Source organism: Eumetopias jubatus, unplaced genomic scaffold (genome assembly GCF_037043125.1).
Source record: "Eumetopias jubatus isolate StellerSeaLion01/CBP00866 unplaced genomic scaffold, mEumJub1_p1.0 scaffold_2, whole genome shotgun sequence".
NCBI classification, from domain to species: Eukaryota; Metazoa; Chordata; class Mammalia; order Carnivora; family Otariidae; genus Eumetopias; species Eumetopias jubatus.
Genome location: NW_028274808.1, coordinates 131,045,417 through 131,059,280, shown reverse-complemented (window position 1 = coordinate 131,059,280; position 13,864 = coordinate 131,045,417). Strand labels below are relative to the sequence as shown.

The 13,864-nt window shown below is 40.4% G+C and overlaps 1 protein-coding gene across 1 annotated transcript in view; it reads left to right on the top strand.

Annotated features, from left to right (window-relative positions):
- HERC5 (HECT and RLD domain containing E3 ubiquitin protein ligase 5) overlaps positions 1 to 13,864 on the top strand; it is a 41,555-nt gene that overhangs the window by 1,535 nt on the left and 26,156 nt on the right. Inside the window, exons 2-10 of the mRNA XM_028117745.2 lie at positions 1,234 to 1,354; positions 2,240 to 2,316; positions 3,602 to 3,823; positions 5,015 to 5,106; positions 5,613 to 5,743; positions 7,743 to 7,888; positions 9,019 to 9,095; positions 10,129 to 10,232; positions 11,789 to 11,848. Of these exons, the coding sequence (XP_027973546.1) occupies positions 1,234 to 1,354; positions 2,240 to 2,316; positions 3,602 to 3,823; positions 5,015 to 5,106; positions 5,613 to 5,743; positions 7,743 to 7,888; positions 9,019 to 9,095; positions 10,129 to 10,232; positions 11,789 to 11,848 (1,030 nt within the window). The remainder of the gene's footprint in view (positions 1 to 1,233; positions 1,355 to 2,239; positions 2,317 to 3,601; positions 3,824 to 5,014; positions 5,107 to 5,612; positions 5,744 to 7,742; positions 7,889 to 9,018; positions 9,096 to 10,128; positions 10,233 to 11,788; positions 11,849 to 13,864) is intronic.

Below are 13,864 nucleotides of genomic sequence, written 5' to 3'. Positions count from 1 at the left end.
GTTGAAATCAAGAGTCTGGGGGGGGGCTTACCCAACTGAGCCACCCAGGCACCCCTTATGCTTTTATTTTTAAAGTTAAAATTTTGGATGCACTTGAAAATTATTTTGATTTAAGGAGGTAGGGGAACTTAGATTTGTTTCTCCAAGTGGCTAGTCTGATGTCAGTACCTTTTTTTGAGTAACCTTTTTTTTTTCCTCCCTGGCTCTTGAGTAACTTTTTTTTTCAACTGGTTGGAAATGCTGATCTCTGAAAAATATTACTGTTTAAACTATTTCTTCTTCATTACCAAACTTTTTTGGTTCTCAGAGCGTTTCTAGTATGAAGATTTGTGCTTGGAGATTTTTACATGAATAAATTCTATTTGGTTAGGTTAGAACCGAAAAGTAAAGTCCCACATCCAATTTTTGTGAACAAATTAAATGAGATAAGCGTAAATGGTAGCTGAACAATTTTTAAGTCTCTTTTAGGAAGGGCTAAATATGCAATAATGCCAATAAAAATTATTTTGACAGCATGCCTCCTTAAAAATTAGTCCTCAAACACAATTCTTCCTTTTAAAAATACAGAACTTGGCTTCTTTGTGGAGCAATGAGGAGAGTTTTATTATTATGATTCGTTTTGTCTTTGGAAAGAGTTTATCTCAAAATACACAATATATATTTTCTCCTAAAATGAGTTATGTCATCCAGATACTGTTATATTTTCTTACAGACTTTTTCATTTCTGTCACTTCAAATTTAATTTCTCTGTCTCAATGTATTAAACAGGAATCTAAAAGCAAATATTTAATTGGTCATTTTTAAACTATATCGATTTTGTTTTATTTTATTTTTTTAGAGGGGGGGAGGGACAGAAGAAGAGGGAAAGAAAGAAATGTAAGCAGGCGCCACACTCCTCCATCTCACAACCCTGAGATCGTGACCTGAGCCGAAATCAAGAGTTGGGCTTAACTGACTGAGCCACCCAGGTGCCCCAAAACTATATTCAATTTAGAACAAAGTATGAATCAGTGCTTTCCCAAATTGAAAAAAATCCATGGGTCAAAACAATAGTCATTGCTAATTGGTCTGCTTTTGTTCTTGAATTTTTCTTTAAAGAGAGGTTCATGTTAAGTCAAAGGTGGTCTAGTTGAAATTTTTTTCCAGGTGTTTTAAGTGTATTATAATGAAATAAATAATGATAATGGGTAATAACCAGAGTCATGATAGTTCCTGATTGGATTTGCTCTGCAGAGTGCATTAAATTAGGAAAAAAAATGAAGATACATTCCGTGGACCAAGGAGCAGAGCACATGCTGATTCTGTCCTCAGATGGAAAACCATTTGAGTACAACTATAGCATAGAACATGCAAGGTAGGGAACTTCTTTTTCTTTTATTAAAAGTTATTTAAAATGTACTCAAAAGGCAATCATAAGTTTTGTATTATGGTTTTATATTATGCCCTGCTTTACGTAGTGGCTCTTAAATAAACAATTCTGAAATGACCAGTGAATTCCATCAGTGAGCTACAGCCAAGTTATGTCCCATAGACATCAGGTCTTGCTTTGACATTTATTTATTCATTTATTTTTTTTTAAAGATTTTTATTTATTTATTTGACAGACATAGACACAGCGAGAGAGGGAACACAAGCAGGGGGAATGGGAGAGGGAGAAGCAGGCTTTCCGCCGAGCAGGGAGCCCGATGTGGGGCTCAGTCCCAGGACCCAGGGATCATGACCCGAGCCGAAGGCAGACGCTTAACGACTGAGCCACCCAGGCACCCCTTGCTTTGACATTTAAAAGAAACGGTTGTTAGTCTGCCTCACCCCAAATTGGTCTTCCACGGTCATTAATTCATTTACCCCTCATTATGAGTTAGATTATCAGAAATAAAAGTTTTCAACGTAGGAGAAAAATACATTGTCATGGAATGATTTGTGAGACTTTTTCCAAGTAGATCATATGAATTAGAACTTACTTTCATCTTGTGTTATTCCTGTATCATACAGTTATTGTTTGCAAAAGAGACTTGGAATCATCCTAATTACAATTATGTATATAGTGCACATTATTTTCCTTTTAAACCACCAATTAAAACAGATGTAGTATTTTTTATAATTTTAGATGTACTGAATGTGAAGCAGTAAATTTAAATTTTTCTTTGACCTTCAATCCCAGTTAAATACAATTAATTTTAACATCGATGTTGTGACTTCGATTGCGGTGATTGACATAAAATATATTTTCTTTCATCAGGTTTCAGTGCATTTTACAAGAAAAAAGTATAATTCAGATCACATGTGGAGATTATCATTCTCTTGCACTCTCAAAAGGTAGTTTTCTGGAATACTGTTTTTTAGAGGGAATAAATGTGTATATATGTAGAACTAGTAGAATGTATCTGCTTCACTTTGTAACAGACAAAAATAATGGTTTTGAATTTGATATGGTTCAGGGCACTTGTACTTTTTTTTAAAGCTCTAGGCCCACCGTGGGGCTTGAACTCACAACCCTGAGATAGAGTCGATAAAGAGTCACATGCTCTACCAACTGAGCCAGCCGGGCACCCCAAGGCACTTGTTAGAAAATAAAGAGTAATTTTTGGATGTATTAAAATCTCTAGGGTTCCATATTTACTGTTCCTACAATGTACTCTGTCAGATGACAAAACTAAAGCGATTTATTTACTTATTTTTTTTAAAGATTTTATTTATTTATTCATGAGAGACACACAGAGAGAGAGAGAGAGAGGCAGAGGGAGAAGCAGGCTCCCAAGGAGCAGGGATCCCAATGCGGGACTCGATCCCAGGACTCTGGGATCATGACCTGAGCCGAAGGCAGATGCCTAACCATCTGAGCCACCCAGGCGCCCCTAAAGCGACTTAGTAAAGAATTTGATATTAGATGTAGAATGTTTCTGGTTTTCATGGGCCCATTTCTTGAATTTGATTATAATATGTTCAGGTAGGTTCATTCTACCTGTCTTTGTCCGTTTGGGCTGCTATAACAAAAATACCATAGATTGGCTGACTTAAACAGCAGAAATTTCTTTCTCCCAGTTCTGGAGGCTGGAAGTCCAGTTCAAGGTGCCAGCAGATTTGGTGTCTGTGTGGAGGGCCTGTCTTCTTACATGGTGGAGAGGGCAAGAGAACTCTCTGGAATTTCTCTTCTCAGGGCACTAATCTCATTTTTGAGGGCTCCATCCTGATGAGCTCAGCTAATCCTAATCACCTCCCAAAGGTCCACCTCCTAATACCTTCACATTGAGGGTTAGGATTTCAACATATATATATATTTTTTGAGGGGGACATGACCATTAAAGAAGCCCACGATCTAGTGATGTGGGGCAAAGGTGGGTGTGCAGGGTTTATGACTGGTACATCACAATCTAGGAAGATAAGATTTGGGGAAGCCAGGACACAGCCTCTACCCTTGGAGGCAGGAGGTAAGGAAGTGCTGCTAAAGAGAAGATTTCTTCTAGTTTTTCTGTCTCAGACATAGGGGGAGTTGAATGTAAGAAACTGATAGTATAGTATGGGTAACATACATAATGCCCTAAGTTACTGTTTCCTGCGCTTTAAACTTAATTAAGGCAGCATTTTGTTTGTTCATGTCAAGGTGGTGAGCTGTTTGCATGGGGACAGAATTTACATGGCCAACTTGGAGTTGGAAGACTGTTTGCCTCAATCCCCACGCCACAGATTGTGGAGAACCTCTCAGGAGTCCCCTTGGTTCAGATTTCCGCCGGAAAAGCCCACAGCGTGGCCTTGTCCATGTCTGGAAACATCTACTCGTGGGGGAGAAACGATTTGGGACAGCTAGGCCTGGGCCACGCCAACGGTATGGAGCCCTGCTTTCATGTTCCCATTATCAGATGTATTTGTTAGGTAAGAGGTGAATTTGACACAGGCCCCCCTGTCAGAGATGGTTCAGGCCTTCACGGTCGTTGGTGCTGTTCTTCCTGGTTACCTCTGTCTTCAGGGCAGAAGCAATCTAGGAGACAGGCGTCGTGTGGAAGTTGTTGCCGTGAGTGAGATACGCGTCAGGGGTGTGTGGGCTCAGGGAAAGAGCCCTGCACTGGTCGGAATACCTGGACCCTGCTTCCCGCTGCGCAGTCAGCTAATGGCAGGCCCTTACTAAGTCACCTAACTTTTCTCTAGGCCTTCTTTTCTTTTTCTGTAAAGCGATGGCGTTTGGATGGAATGATCTCCGAAGTGCCTTTGCACTCAAATGTCTACTAATACAGGTATATCCATATTAGGACAAAAGGTTACTAATCTCTTCAGAAACTCACATATTCTAATCTTAGTCTATAACGTATCAATTATATCTGTATACGCAGATGTGGAAAACAACCTGTAATTCCCACTATCGAACTGCTTCCACAAAGCAGATGGCAAACTTTCTTACGATCCCGAATACCCTCTTGGAGTTTTAAGTGTGGCAAATTGCTGCTTTATCAGCTGTGGTAATGCACTGGTTTTCCCCTGGGTTAGTGGATCTTTCCCCCACGTGGCCCAGTGCTAATTACTTAGAAGCAACCACAGTCAATGTTAGAAAAATATGCAAAGGAGGGAAAGGAATAAAGAGCAGTTAAACTGTTTTTGCTGAACTTCTAAGTGCTTTGACAAGGAAATTGTGAGAAGAAAGGAGAGGTAATGTAGGGCAGGAACACTGTTGTAGAGAATTTAAAAGAAAAGAAAGAATCTTTATGTTCATTAAAAGGGTGATTTTAGATGGGAATTGGAAATACCAGATATGCTGCAATTAATCAAGTTAGGCTAACAGGAGAAGAGTGGGTTCTGGGAAGTGGCTTGACACTTTAACGTGAGTTCTGCTCTGTGTGGCCCTTTGACCACTGCCTCACCCCCAGTTTTAGGCCAAAATAAATATACCAACATAGAGGCCTTTCTTGTCAGAAGGTGTTGGGAACTGTGGCTGCCGGCTGAGAGACAGTCCAGGTATGTTCCTAGTAGCGCGGAACTCCAGCGTCCTCTTTGGATCACGCCACCTGTTCTTTTCCTTGCATAGGTGAATATTTTCCTTCCCTTATTGAAGCACTGGACAATCAGAAAGTTGAATTTCTTGCTTGTGGTGGCTCTCACACTGCCCTGCTCACAACGGTGCGTGTATCCTTGACTCCGATGGTAATTCTGGAAGAACTTTGTAGTGGGAAAAGCACAAAATACCTGCGTGTGGGCACTTAGTATTTCCCTGAGAAGGGTCACTTCCCACATGCAGGATTGTCCTCCTGATAATTTGGGGGCTTTGCTTTGACAGTCTTTTTTTTTTTTTTTTTAAGATTTACTTATTTTAGAGAGTGTGTGCACACAAGCAGGGGAGGGGCAGAGAGGGAGAGAAGCAGACTCTACTCTGAGTGCAGAGCCCAGTGTGGGGCTTGATCTCATGACCCTAATATTATGACCTGAGCCAAAATCCAGAGTCAGACACTTAACCTACTGAGCCACCCAGGATCCCCTGATAGTCCTTTTATTAATTCACTTATCAGTGAGTAGTCCTTTTGTTAATTATTCAGTAATATCACGGAATTCAGTAATGTTTTATTATTAAGTAGTATTGCTTACTGTTGTATTTTTCTAGAATCTGATAAGAAGTTTTCTTTCTTTAGGATGGGCTGGTATTTACTTTTGGTGCTGGAAAGTATGGGCAACTCGGTCACAATTGCACACAGAACGAATTAAGACCCCGTTTGGTGACTGAGCTCGCTGGGAATAGGGTGACCCAGATAGCGTGTGGAAGGTAAGTTGTAATGTGTCTGTGAAAATTGATGAAATCAATACCATAAATTTAGACAGGTGGTTTAATAAAACTCCCATCAGCTTTTTGATTGAGATAAAAGTATCAAACATTTTCACATGGGTGAAGATGCTTAATTTACATTATTAGATAATTTTATTTTAGTATATGTATTTGATTTCGTTGGCTTTTTTTTTTAAGATTTTATTTCAGAGAGAGAGAGTACACAAGTGGGGGGAGACAGGCAGAGGGAGAGGGAGAAGCAGGCTCCCCACTGAGCAGGGAGCCCGATGAGGGGTCGATCCCAGGACCCTGAGACCATGACCTGAGCTGAAGGCAGATGCTTAACCGATGGAGCCACCCTGGTGCCCCTTCATTGGCTTTTTAAAAAAATATTTATTTAAATAATCTCTTCCCAACGTGGGGCTAAAACTCAGAACTCTGAGATCAAGAGTTGCATGCTCCTCAGACTGAGCCAGGCAAGCATGCCCTGCATTGTTTTGTTTTGTTTTTTTAAATGAGAAAACTTACTCACTTTCTGTTGGCCCTTTAGTGAAATATCTTTGTAACTGTTCAAACACACTTTAACCTTTAAGAAAAGTATGTCATTTATTTGGGAAAAAATAAACATGAATCACAAAGGATTATTCATTGATGTAATGACTTTCTCACAACCCCCCAGAGGCCAACATACTGTTACTATAATTTTTTCAGAGTGATCACAGTAGAGGGTAAGACAAAGTCAGTGGTGGTTTGAGTAGAATATTCTGATAAGTTTGATTTTTTTTATAGCTTTTTTTTTTAAATAAAAGTAGAAAAACTTGCTCAAACTCCTTGGCTTACTTATTCCTTGAACATCATTCAGTCCATTTCTCACCAGTGGGATTTTGGGTTGTGGTGAGGTTAAGAAATCTTTTCAATCAGATACTCTTCTTTTGGGCAATTCTTCCTTATTAAACAGGCAAATTCAGGCTGTATCTGAATATTGGGTTCATGTGTTTGTTTACCAAAATCCTTTGTGTAAAAAATTCGTGTATGTACTTTTCAGTCTATAGACCTATTCTTTTATGATCCTGGAGTAAAATTACATAAATGGATATTATTAAAGTAGACCAGATTATTGGGATGGTATGATTCTCTGCATTCAAGGGAACATTACCACCACCTTGGATTTTTAACGCTCATTCTTTTAAGTAGCATTTGTTAGAAGAGGAGTCTCATGTAAGAGATAGCTTAATACACACCAGGGCAGTTCCCCTATTAACAACAGGAGAATTCACTGGAAAGACGCTCAGAACTCACTGAAAACTGTTAAAGTCAGATTCCCATTTATTATAAGAGATGGATACAAATTAGAACCAAAAGAAGTGATGTATGGGACGGAGTCTAGGAGGAGTCCAAACAAGGAGCTTCCGCTGTCCAGTCCCCTTGGAATCACGGATGGGATGGTATGGTATTACCTCCTCCCAGCCCAGAACATGACAATGTGTAGAGTATTGCCCTTCAGGGAAGCGCACCCAAGTCCAGAGTTAATTGGGGTTTCATTGCTAGTCCTGATTGATTGGATCATTGCCCCTGGCGGTGAACTGTACATCCAGCCTCTCCCAGTAGGTTGGGCTTCCATGTAGCCAGAGGGGCCCTTCCTGAGCCACCTGGGTCAACTGTAGGTGTGATCTCTGGAGCTTGCCATGAATAACAAAGACACTCCTATCACCTGGGAAATTCTAAGGGCTTAGAGGTTACCTCCCAGGAACTGAGGACAAAGGCAAATTCTTTACTTAACGCCTTCTAGAGTGGGAGAGGCCATGGAGCCAATCAGTAAGGGAATCATTATGGGTAAGGTCTGTGGGAAATAGAGGGAGCTCAGAAAGGATCGCCTAATTCCATCTCAGGAATTAGTTTCACTCACCGGGTAACCCAATTTCAGCAGTTTCCCGTGTTGCTGCGTGCTGTCTTCATTGTAGATAATTGAGAATTGACCGTATGTGCTTTTATTTAATAGGCGGCACACACTTGCCTATGTTTCTGATTTGGGGAAAGTCGTGTCTTTTGGTTCTGGAAAAGAAGGACAACTGGGAAACGGTGGAACACATAATCAGCTGATACCACTTCCCATGAAATCGCCATCAAATGAAGAACTCAAATTTGGTAAATTTTGTAGGAGCACAGGATTTGGCATAAATACCACTGTCAAGAAACTGATTTTTCTAAGTTTGTAATGTGACAAGGAAAAAAAATGTATGACTAAGAAGGGAGTTTCTCTAAACATTGGTTTCATTTTTTTTTACTTGTAAAGAACTTAAAATATTCAGTATAATTAATGAAGTCAAAATAACCATTAGTGTTCTCTTACCCCTTCAGATTAAGATTAATGTGGCCCTAAAATGATAGAAGATTAAAAATAGTTGATATGGATTCAGAGGTATATGTTGCAGGAGACCTATTAATTCCGTGGTGATTGGTTTTCACCTGGTAACTGACTCACAATCACCTAAACCCCCGAGAATGTTCTCTGTTCTATGCCAGGCACTGTTAACTGTGCTTAGCCCTTACGTGTGTTACCTCACCTGTCCTTTAACAGTTCGGGGAGATGTGTGCTCTCAGGCTCATTTTACTGGAGGGTACAGAAACTTGGAGGGTGAAGGGTTAGCCAGTTCTTACAGCCAGTCAGTGGTTTGGCTGGATTTGAACTGTGGCCTGAGCCACACAGAGCTCGGAAACACTCTGCTATCAAAACTGTCTCAAGAGTACTTTGGTTACATACTTCTGAAACCTTGGTTGGTGACCCAAGGTACCAGAACCCTCTTAAGTTCTTCTGGGAAAATGAAGAGTAGGGTTATTTTTTTGAGCAGCTCATTTATTTGATTTCTTAAAACCACTTAGACTTTTGAAGTACTTATTTACATTCTTTATAGCCGGTAGTTACTGGTTAAATCTTGAGTTGTAGAATATGGCTTTTGGTAATGAGAGCTGAATTAAACCAGGGATCAGCTAACTAATCAAATACTGGTTTGACTATTTCATATATAAGTGTTTACATTAATTATGTATGTCAGACTGATGTCACCTGTCAACCTTGTAGATCGCCTGTGTTTGCCAACTAGACTTTACTCTGAAGGAAATGTATATTTCTGCTTCATGGGTGGGAAATGTGTTGAGTCTCTGTGTATCATAAAGAGAAAAGGACTAAGTTTAAGAAGAATCTGAAATGATTTAAATTGAGTGTGCATGTTTGTGCCAGTCAATTTCTGCACTTTCTTTTTCTGTCTCCCTTTCAGAAAGCCGTGCTTCAGAAAAGGAGTTAATATTGATTGCTGGAGGGAATCAAAGCATTTTGCTCTGGATGGGAAAAAAGGTAAAAATAGATCTCTAGGTGTTTTATAACTTGGTATTTTAAGCAAACTGAAGGGTTTCAGGATCCAAGTGTGGTGAATTCCAAAATCATCTAGTTCCTAAGCTGACCTTTAGGGAATAAACATTCCCTATTTATTGTCGAAAATAACATAAGTATTGACTCAAAGAAATCAGCAGATTTGTCTCTGGTAAGTGTCAAATCAGATTTCCTCAGATCTTTCCTTTGTCCTGCCAATGGTATTAGGTCGGTATCCTAGCAAACCATCAGGTTGACATTCTAACATGATTTTGCTGGCCAGTACTAACAAAGACCCCAGGTTCATAGGCCTGTGAATCATGAGTTCATAACCTCCCCCTACTTTCCTTAGGCAAACCAGGTTCCTCCCACTCCTACACAAAGGATCTTCCCCTTGAGGCTGTGATGCTCATTTTAATCTGATTATACATGTAGGAAGTGCTGAGTGTTGGACCACTCAGAAGTTTACCTTGAATTTAAGCCCCTTGGACAAGAAATTGACGACTAGGCAAACAAATGATCGATTACATCTTGGTGAAATCTTACTTCAGGATTTCCCACAGCTATATTATCCGTATTTATTTATTTATTTATTTAATTTAAAAAAAGATTTTATTTATTTATTTCAGAGAGAGAGAGAATGAGAGAGAGAAAGCACGAGAGGGAAGAGGGTCAGAGGGAGAAGCAGACTCCCTGCTGAGCAGGAAGCCCGATGTGGGACTCGATCCTGGGACTCCAGGATCATGACCTCAGCCGAAGGCAGTCGCTTAGCCAACTGAGCCACCCAGGCGCCTCTATATTATCCGTATTTAAAAATCAGTATTGGGGCGCCTCGGTGGCTCAGTCGTTAAGCGTCTGCCTTCGGCTTGGGTCATGATCCCAGGGTCCTGGGATCGAGCCCCACCAAAAAAAAAAAAAAAATCAGTATTACCCTGTATCCTTAGAATGTGCCTAAAAGTTGGACACCTATTTCTGTGGTGTCTCAATTGCTGTGTTTTATTTGCTTGTTTATGTACAGAATCCCTATGTTAATCTGAGGAGGAAAATTCCTACACTGAATGAAGGGACCGTAAAGAGGTGGATTGCTGATGTGGGGACTAAACAGTGGCAAAATACAAAAAGGTACAGCCCCTGTGCTCTCTGCTCATAGAGTTCTGTAAAGTAGCCTTTCCCCGCTGACTGGTTCTGCATAGTAAGAGATGTGAGGTTTTGTGGTCCGCCATGGTCCATCAGCCAGAGGTCTTCAGAGAAACTGAACCGATAGATAGGGGTGTATGTATGTGTGTGTCTGTGTGTGTGTGTGTAGACAGATTTATTTTTAAGGGTGTGTGTGTATGTGTATGTATGTGTATATAGACAGATTCATTTTTAAGGAGTCGGCTTACGCAGTTGGAGGAACTGACGTGCGCGCGCGCGCGCGTGTGTGTGTGTGTGTGTGTGTATAGACAGACTTATTTTTAAGGAGTTGGCTTACGCAGTTGTAGGAACTGACAGGTGCTAAGTAGGTAATGCAGGCCAGCAGGCTGGAGACCCAGGGAAGAGTTAGTACTGCAGCTTGAGTCAGAAGGCAGTCTGGAGGCAGAATTCTCCATGCCTGGGAACCTTTTTCTTTTTAGGCCCTCCATGATTGGATGAGGCACACCCACATTATGGAGGGTGATCTTTACTCAGAGTCTGTTGATCTGAATGTGAATCTCCTCTACAAAATATCCTCACGGCAACATCTGGATTGGTGTTTGACCAGATACTTGGGTTACCGTAGCCTAGCCAAGTTGACACATTAAAATTGAACATCACAGCTAACATGTAAGCTCCTTGAGGGCAGCTTTCTTTACTGGAGGACCTCTCTGGATCTCTGATATGTTTGCATATATTGTGACTGTTCTGAGTAGGAGATACAACCTATATCATTTCCCTACACTCTTTGACCTTGGAACCACTTGTCTGTGGACCTCCTCTTCACAGCTGAACAGTGTGGGCAGTTGTGGCTTAAAACGATACAACTCCTACCATCTTTAAAGATTATACTTTTACAAACGTTTCCTTTTAGAGCCACTTTTAGATATGGTTTCCTAATTGCGAAAAGCAGTTGTATAAAATAGCTGCATCACAGTCTGCATGGACGATCAGGAACTGTGCTGGTGACTGCACTCACCTTGCTGAGTGCTGCCTAATGTGTGGAATTGTCAGAACACTGTGTCTCTTACTCCTGAAACCGAGATGACATTCTCCATCAACTGTACTCCAATAATTTAAAAAAATCTACTCGTGCTGTTACTTCCAAGTTGGAACTGAGCCTGCTCTCCTCACTCCCATTCTGCCATTTAATTTCTGGTAATTTTTTTCTGTTCTGCTTAAGTGGAACAAACATAGATAGGACTTGGAGAGCTGGGTGGGATGGGAATGTCTTATTTATTCAAGGACATACCCTAGGTCCGCCCTTTACCTCTTTCCCTGTGGCTTCTCTGAGTACACACCTTTTTATTACTCACATCTGCCACTGAAATTTTGAGATTGGGAAAATGGAATAGACTTTTAGATGCCCAAGGCAAAATGCAAACAAATCAGAGACAGAGAAGTTTGAAGGATGGTTAGGAGATGTTTTATTTATCATATCTCATGCTATAAGGAGGCATACAGTATGATTTGTTTTAACCACCATTTTATTCTTAATACAGGGAAATCAGAGAGATATTTTCATCTCCTGCTTGTCTGACTGGAAGTTTTTTAAGGGAAAGGTAATATTTATGATGTATTTATAAAGTTTAAGATCCTGTTAAAAATACTGTGTGTAGCATGGTGACTGTAGTTAATGGATTATATATTTGAAAGTTGCTAAGAGAGGGGCGCCTGGGTGGCTCAGTCGTTGGGCGTCTGCCTTCGGCTCAGGTCATGATCCCGGGGTCCTGGGACCGAGCCCCGCATCGGGCTCCCTACTCGGCAGGAAGCCTGCTTCTCCCTCTCTCGCTCCCCCTGCTTGTGTTTCCTCTCTCACTGTCTCTCTCTCTGTCAAATAAATAAATAAAATCTTTAAAAAAAAAAAAAAAGAAAGTTGCTAAGAGAGTAGATCTTGAATGTATTCATTATAAAAAAAATTGGGGGGCACCTGGGTGGCTCAGTGGGTAAGCGACTGCCTTTGGCTCAGGTCATGGTCCTGGGGTCCTGGGATCAAGCCCCGCATCAGGTTCCCTGCTCAGCGGGGAGTCTACTTCTCCCTACCCTTGCTCTTGTGCTCTTGCTCTCTCTCTCTTTCTTCCTCCCTCTCAAATAAATCTTTATAAAAAAGGAAAAGAAAATTTTAACTGTGTGGTGATGGATGTCAACTAGATGTCTATTATGTGGTGATTATTTTGCAATATATATATATGTCAATTCATTATGTTGTACACACCTGAAACTAATATAATGTTATATGTCAGTTGTATTTCAATAAATGAAAGATTGTAAAGAAAATGGCATGAGGGTAAAATAATTCGCTCTGTGTTTGTCTTTTTATTTTTTTTAAAGATTACTTATTTATTTGAGAGAGCGAGAGAGCACATGAGATGGGGGAGCATTAGAGGGAGAAGCAGGCTCCTCGCTGAGCAGGAAGCCTGATGCGGGACCCTATCCTGGGACTCCAGGATCATGACCTGAGCCGAAGGCAGTCGCTTAACCAACTGAACCACCCAGGCGCCCTGTGTTTGTCTTTTTAAAAATTAACTCTTTAAAAAATTTTTATTTCTGTCCTAGAGAGAGAGCACGCACATGTGTGCGGGGTGGTAGGCAAGAGGGAGAGGGAAAGAGAGAATCTCAAGCAGACTCCCCACTGAGCGTGGAGCCCGACGTGGGTCTCGATCTCACAACCCTGAGATCATGACCTGCGCAGAAGTCAAAGGTTGGACACCTAGCTAACTGAGCCACCTAAAAATTAACTTTTTGTAATGAAAGCAAATACATGTGCACTGTAGAAAATGTCAAAAATAAAGACCTGTGACTGAAAAAAAAAATGAAAATCACGCATAATCCACCACTTGAGGAATCGCTTGTGTATATCTTTTTTTGTGCAAATTTATTTTTTTACTAAAAATGTGGTTATTTTATATATTACTTTATACTTAATGTACTTGTCCATATCCTATTTTATTCAGTTCCTATTATTCAGTAGTTTTCTTTAACGTAATTTTAATGGCTGCATGGTATTCCATGGGAAGGACATACCTTAATTCATTTAACAATTTACTATTACAAGGTGTTAAGGTTTCTTTGAATTTTTAAATATGAAAGAATGACTTTGCACCTTTTTTCTAAATATTTATATATTTATCTTAATGTTTTCTATTTTGAGACACTAAATATTTGTATTATTTTACAAACAATGTGTCTATTTCTAAGACATCGAACATAAATATGTTAAGAATAAATGTAATTCACAAGTTAAGATACTTAAACACTTCATTGGTAATTTTTTTTTAAAGATTTTATTTGAGAGAGAGAGAGAGAAGGCATGAGCCAGAGAGAGAGGGAGTAGCAGGCTCCCTGCTGAGCAGGGAGCTCAACGTGGGGGACTGATCCCAGGATTCTGGGATCATGACCTGAGCCAAAGGCAGACGCTTAACTGACTGAGCCACCCAGGCGCCCCTCATTAGTAATTTTCTGTTGCAACACTAAGAATTTACTGCTTTGAAGCCCCCTCATCTTTTTTGAAAGGTTTATTCATTTATTTATTAGAGAGGGAGAGTGGGCATGAGTGGGAGGGGCAAAGGGAGCGGGAG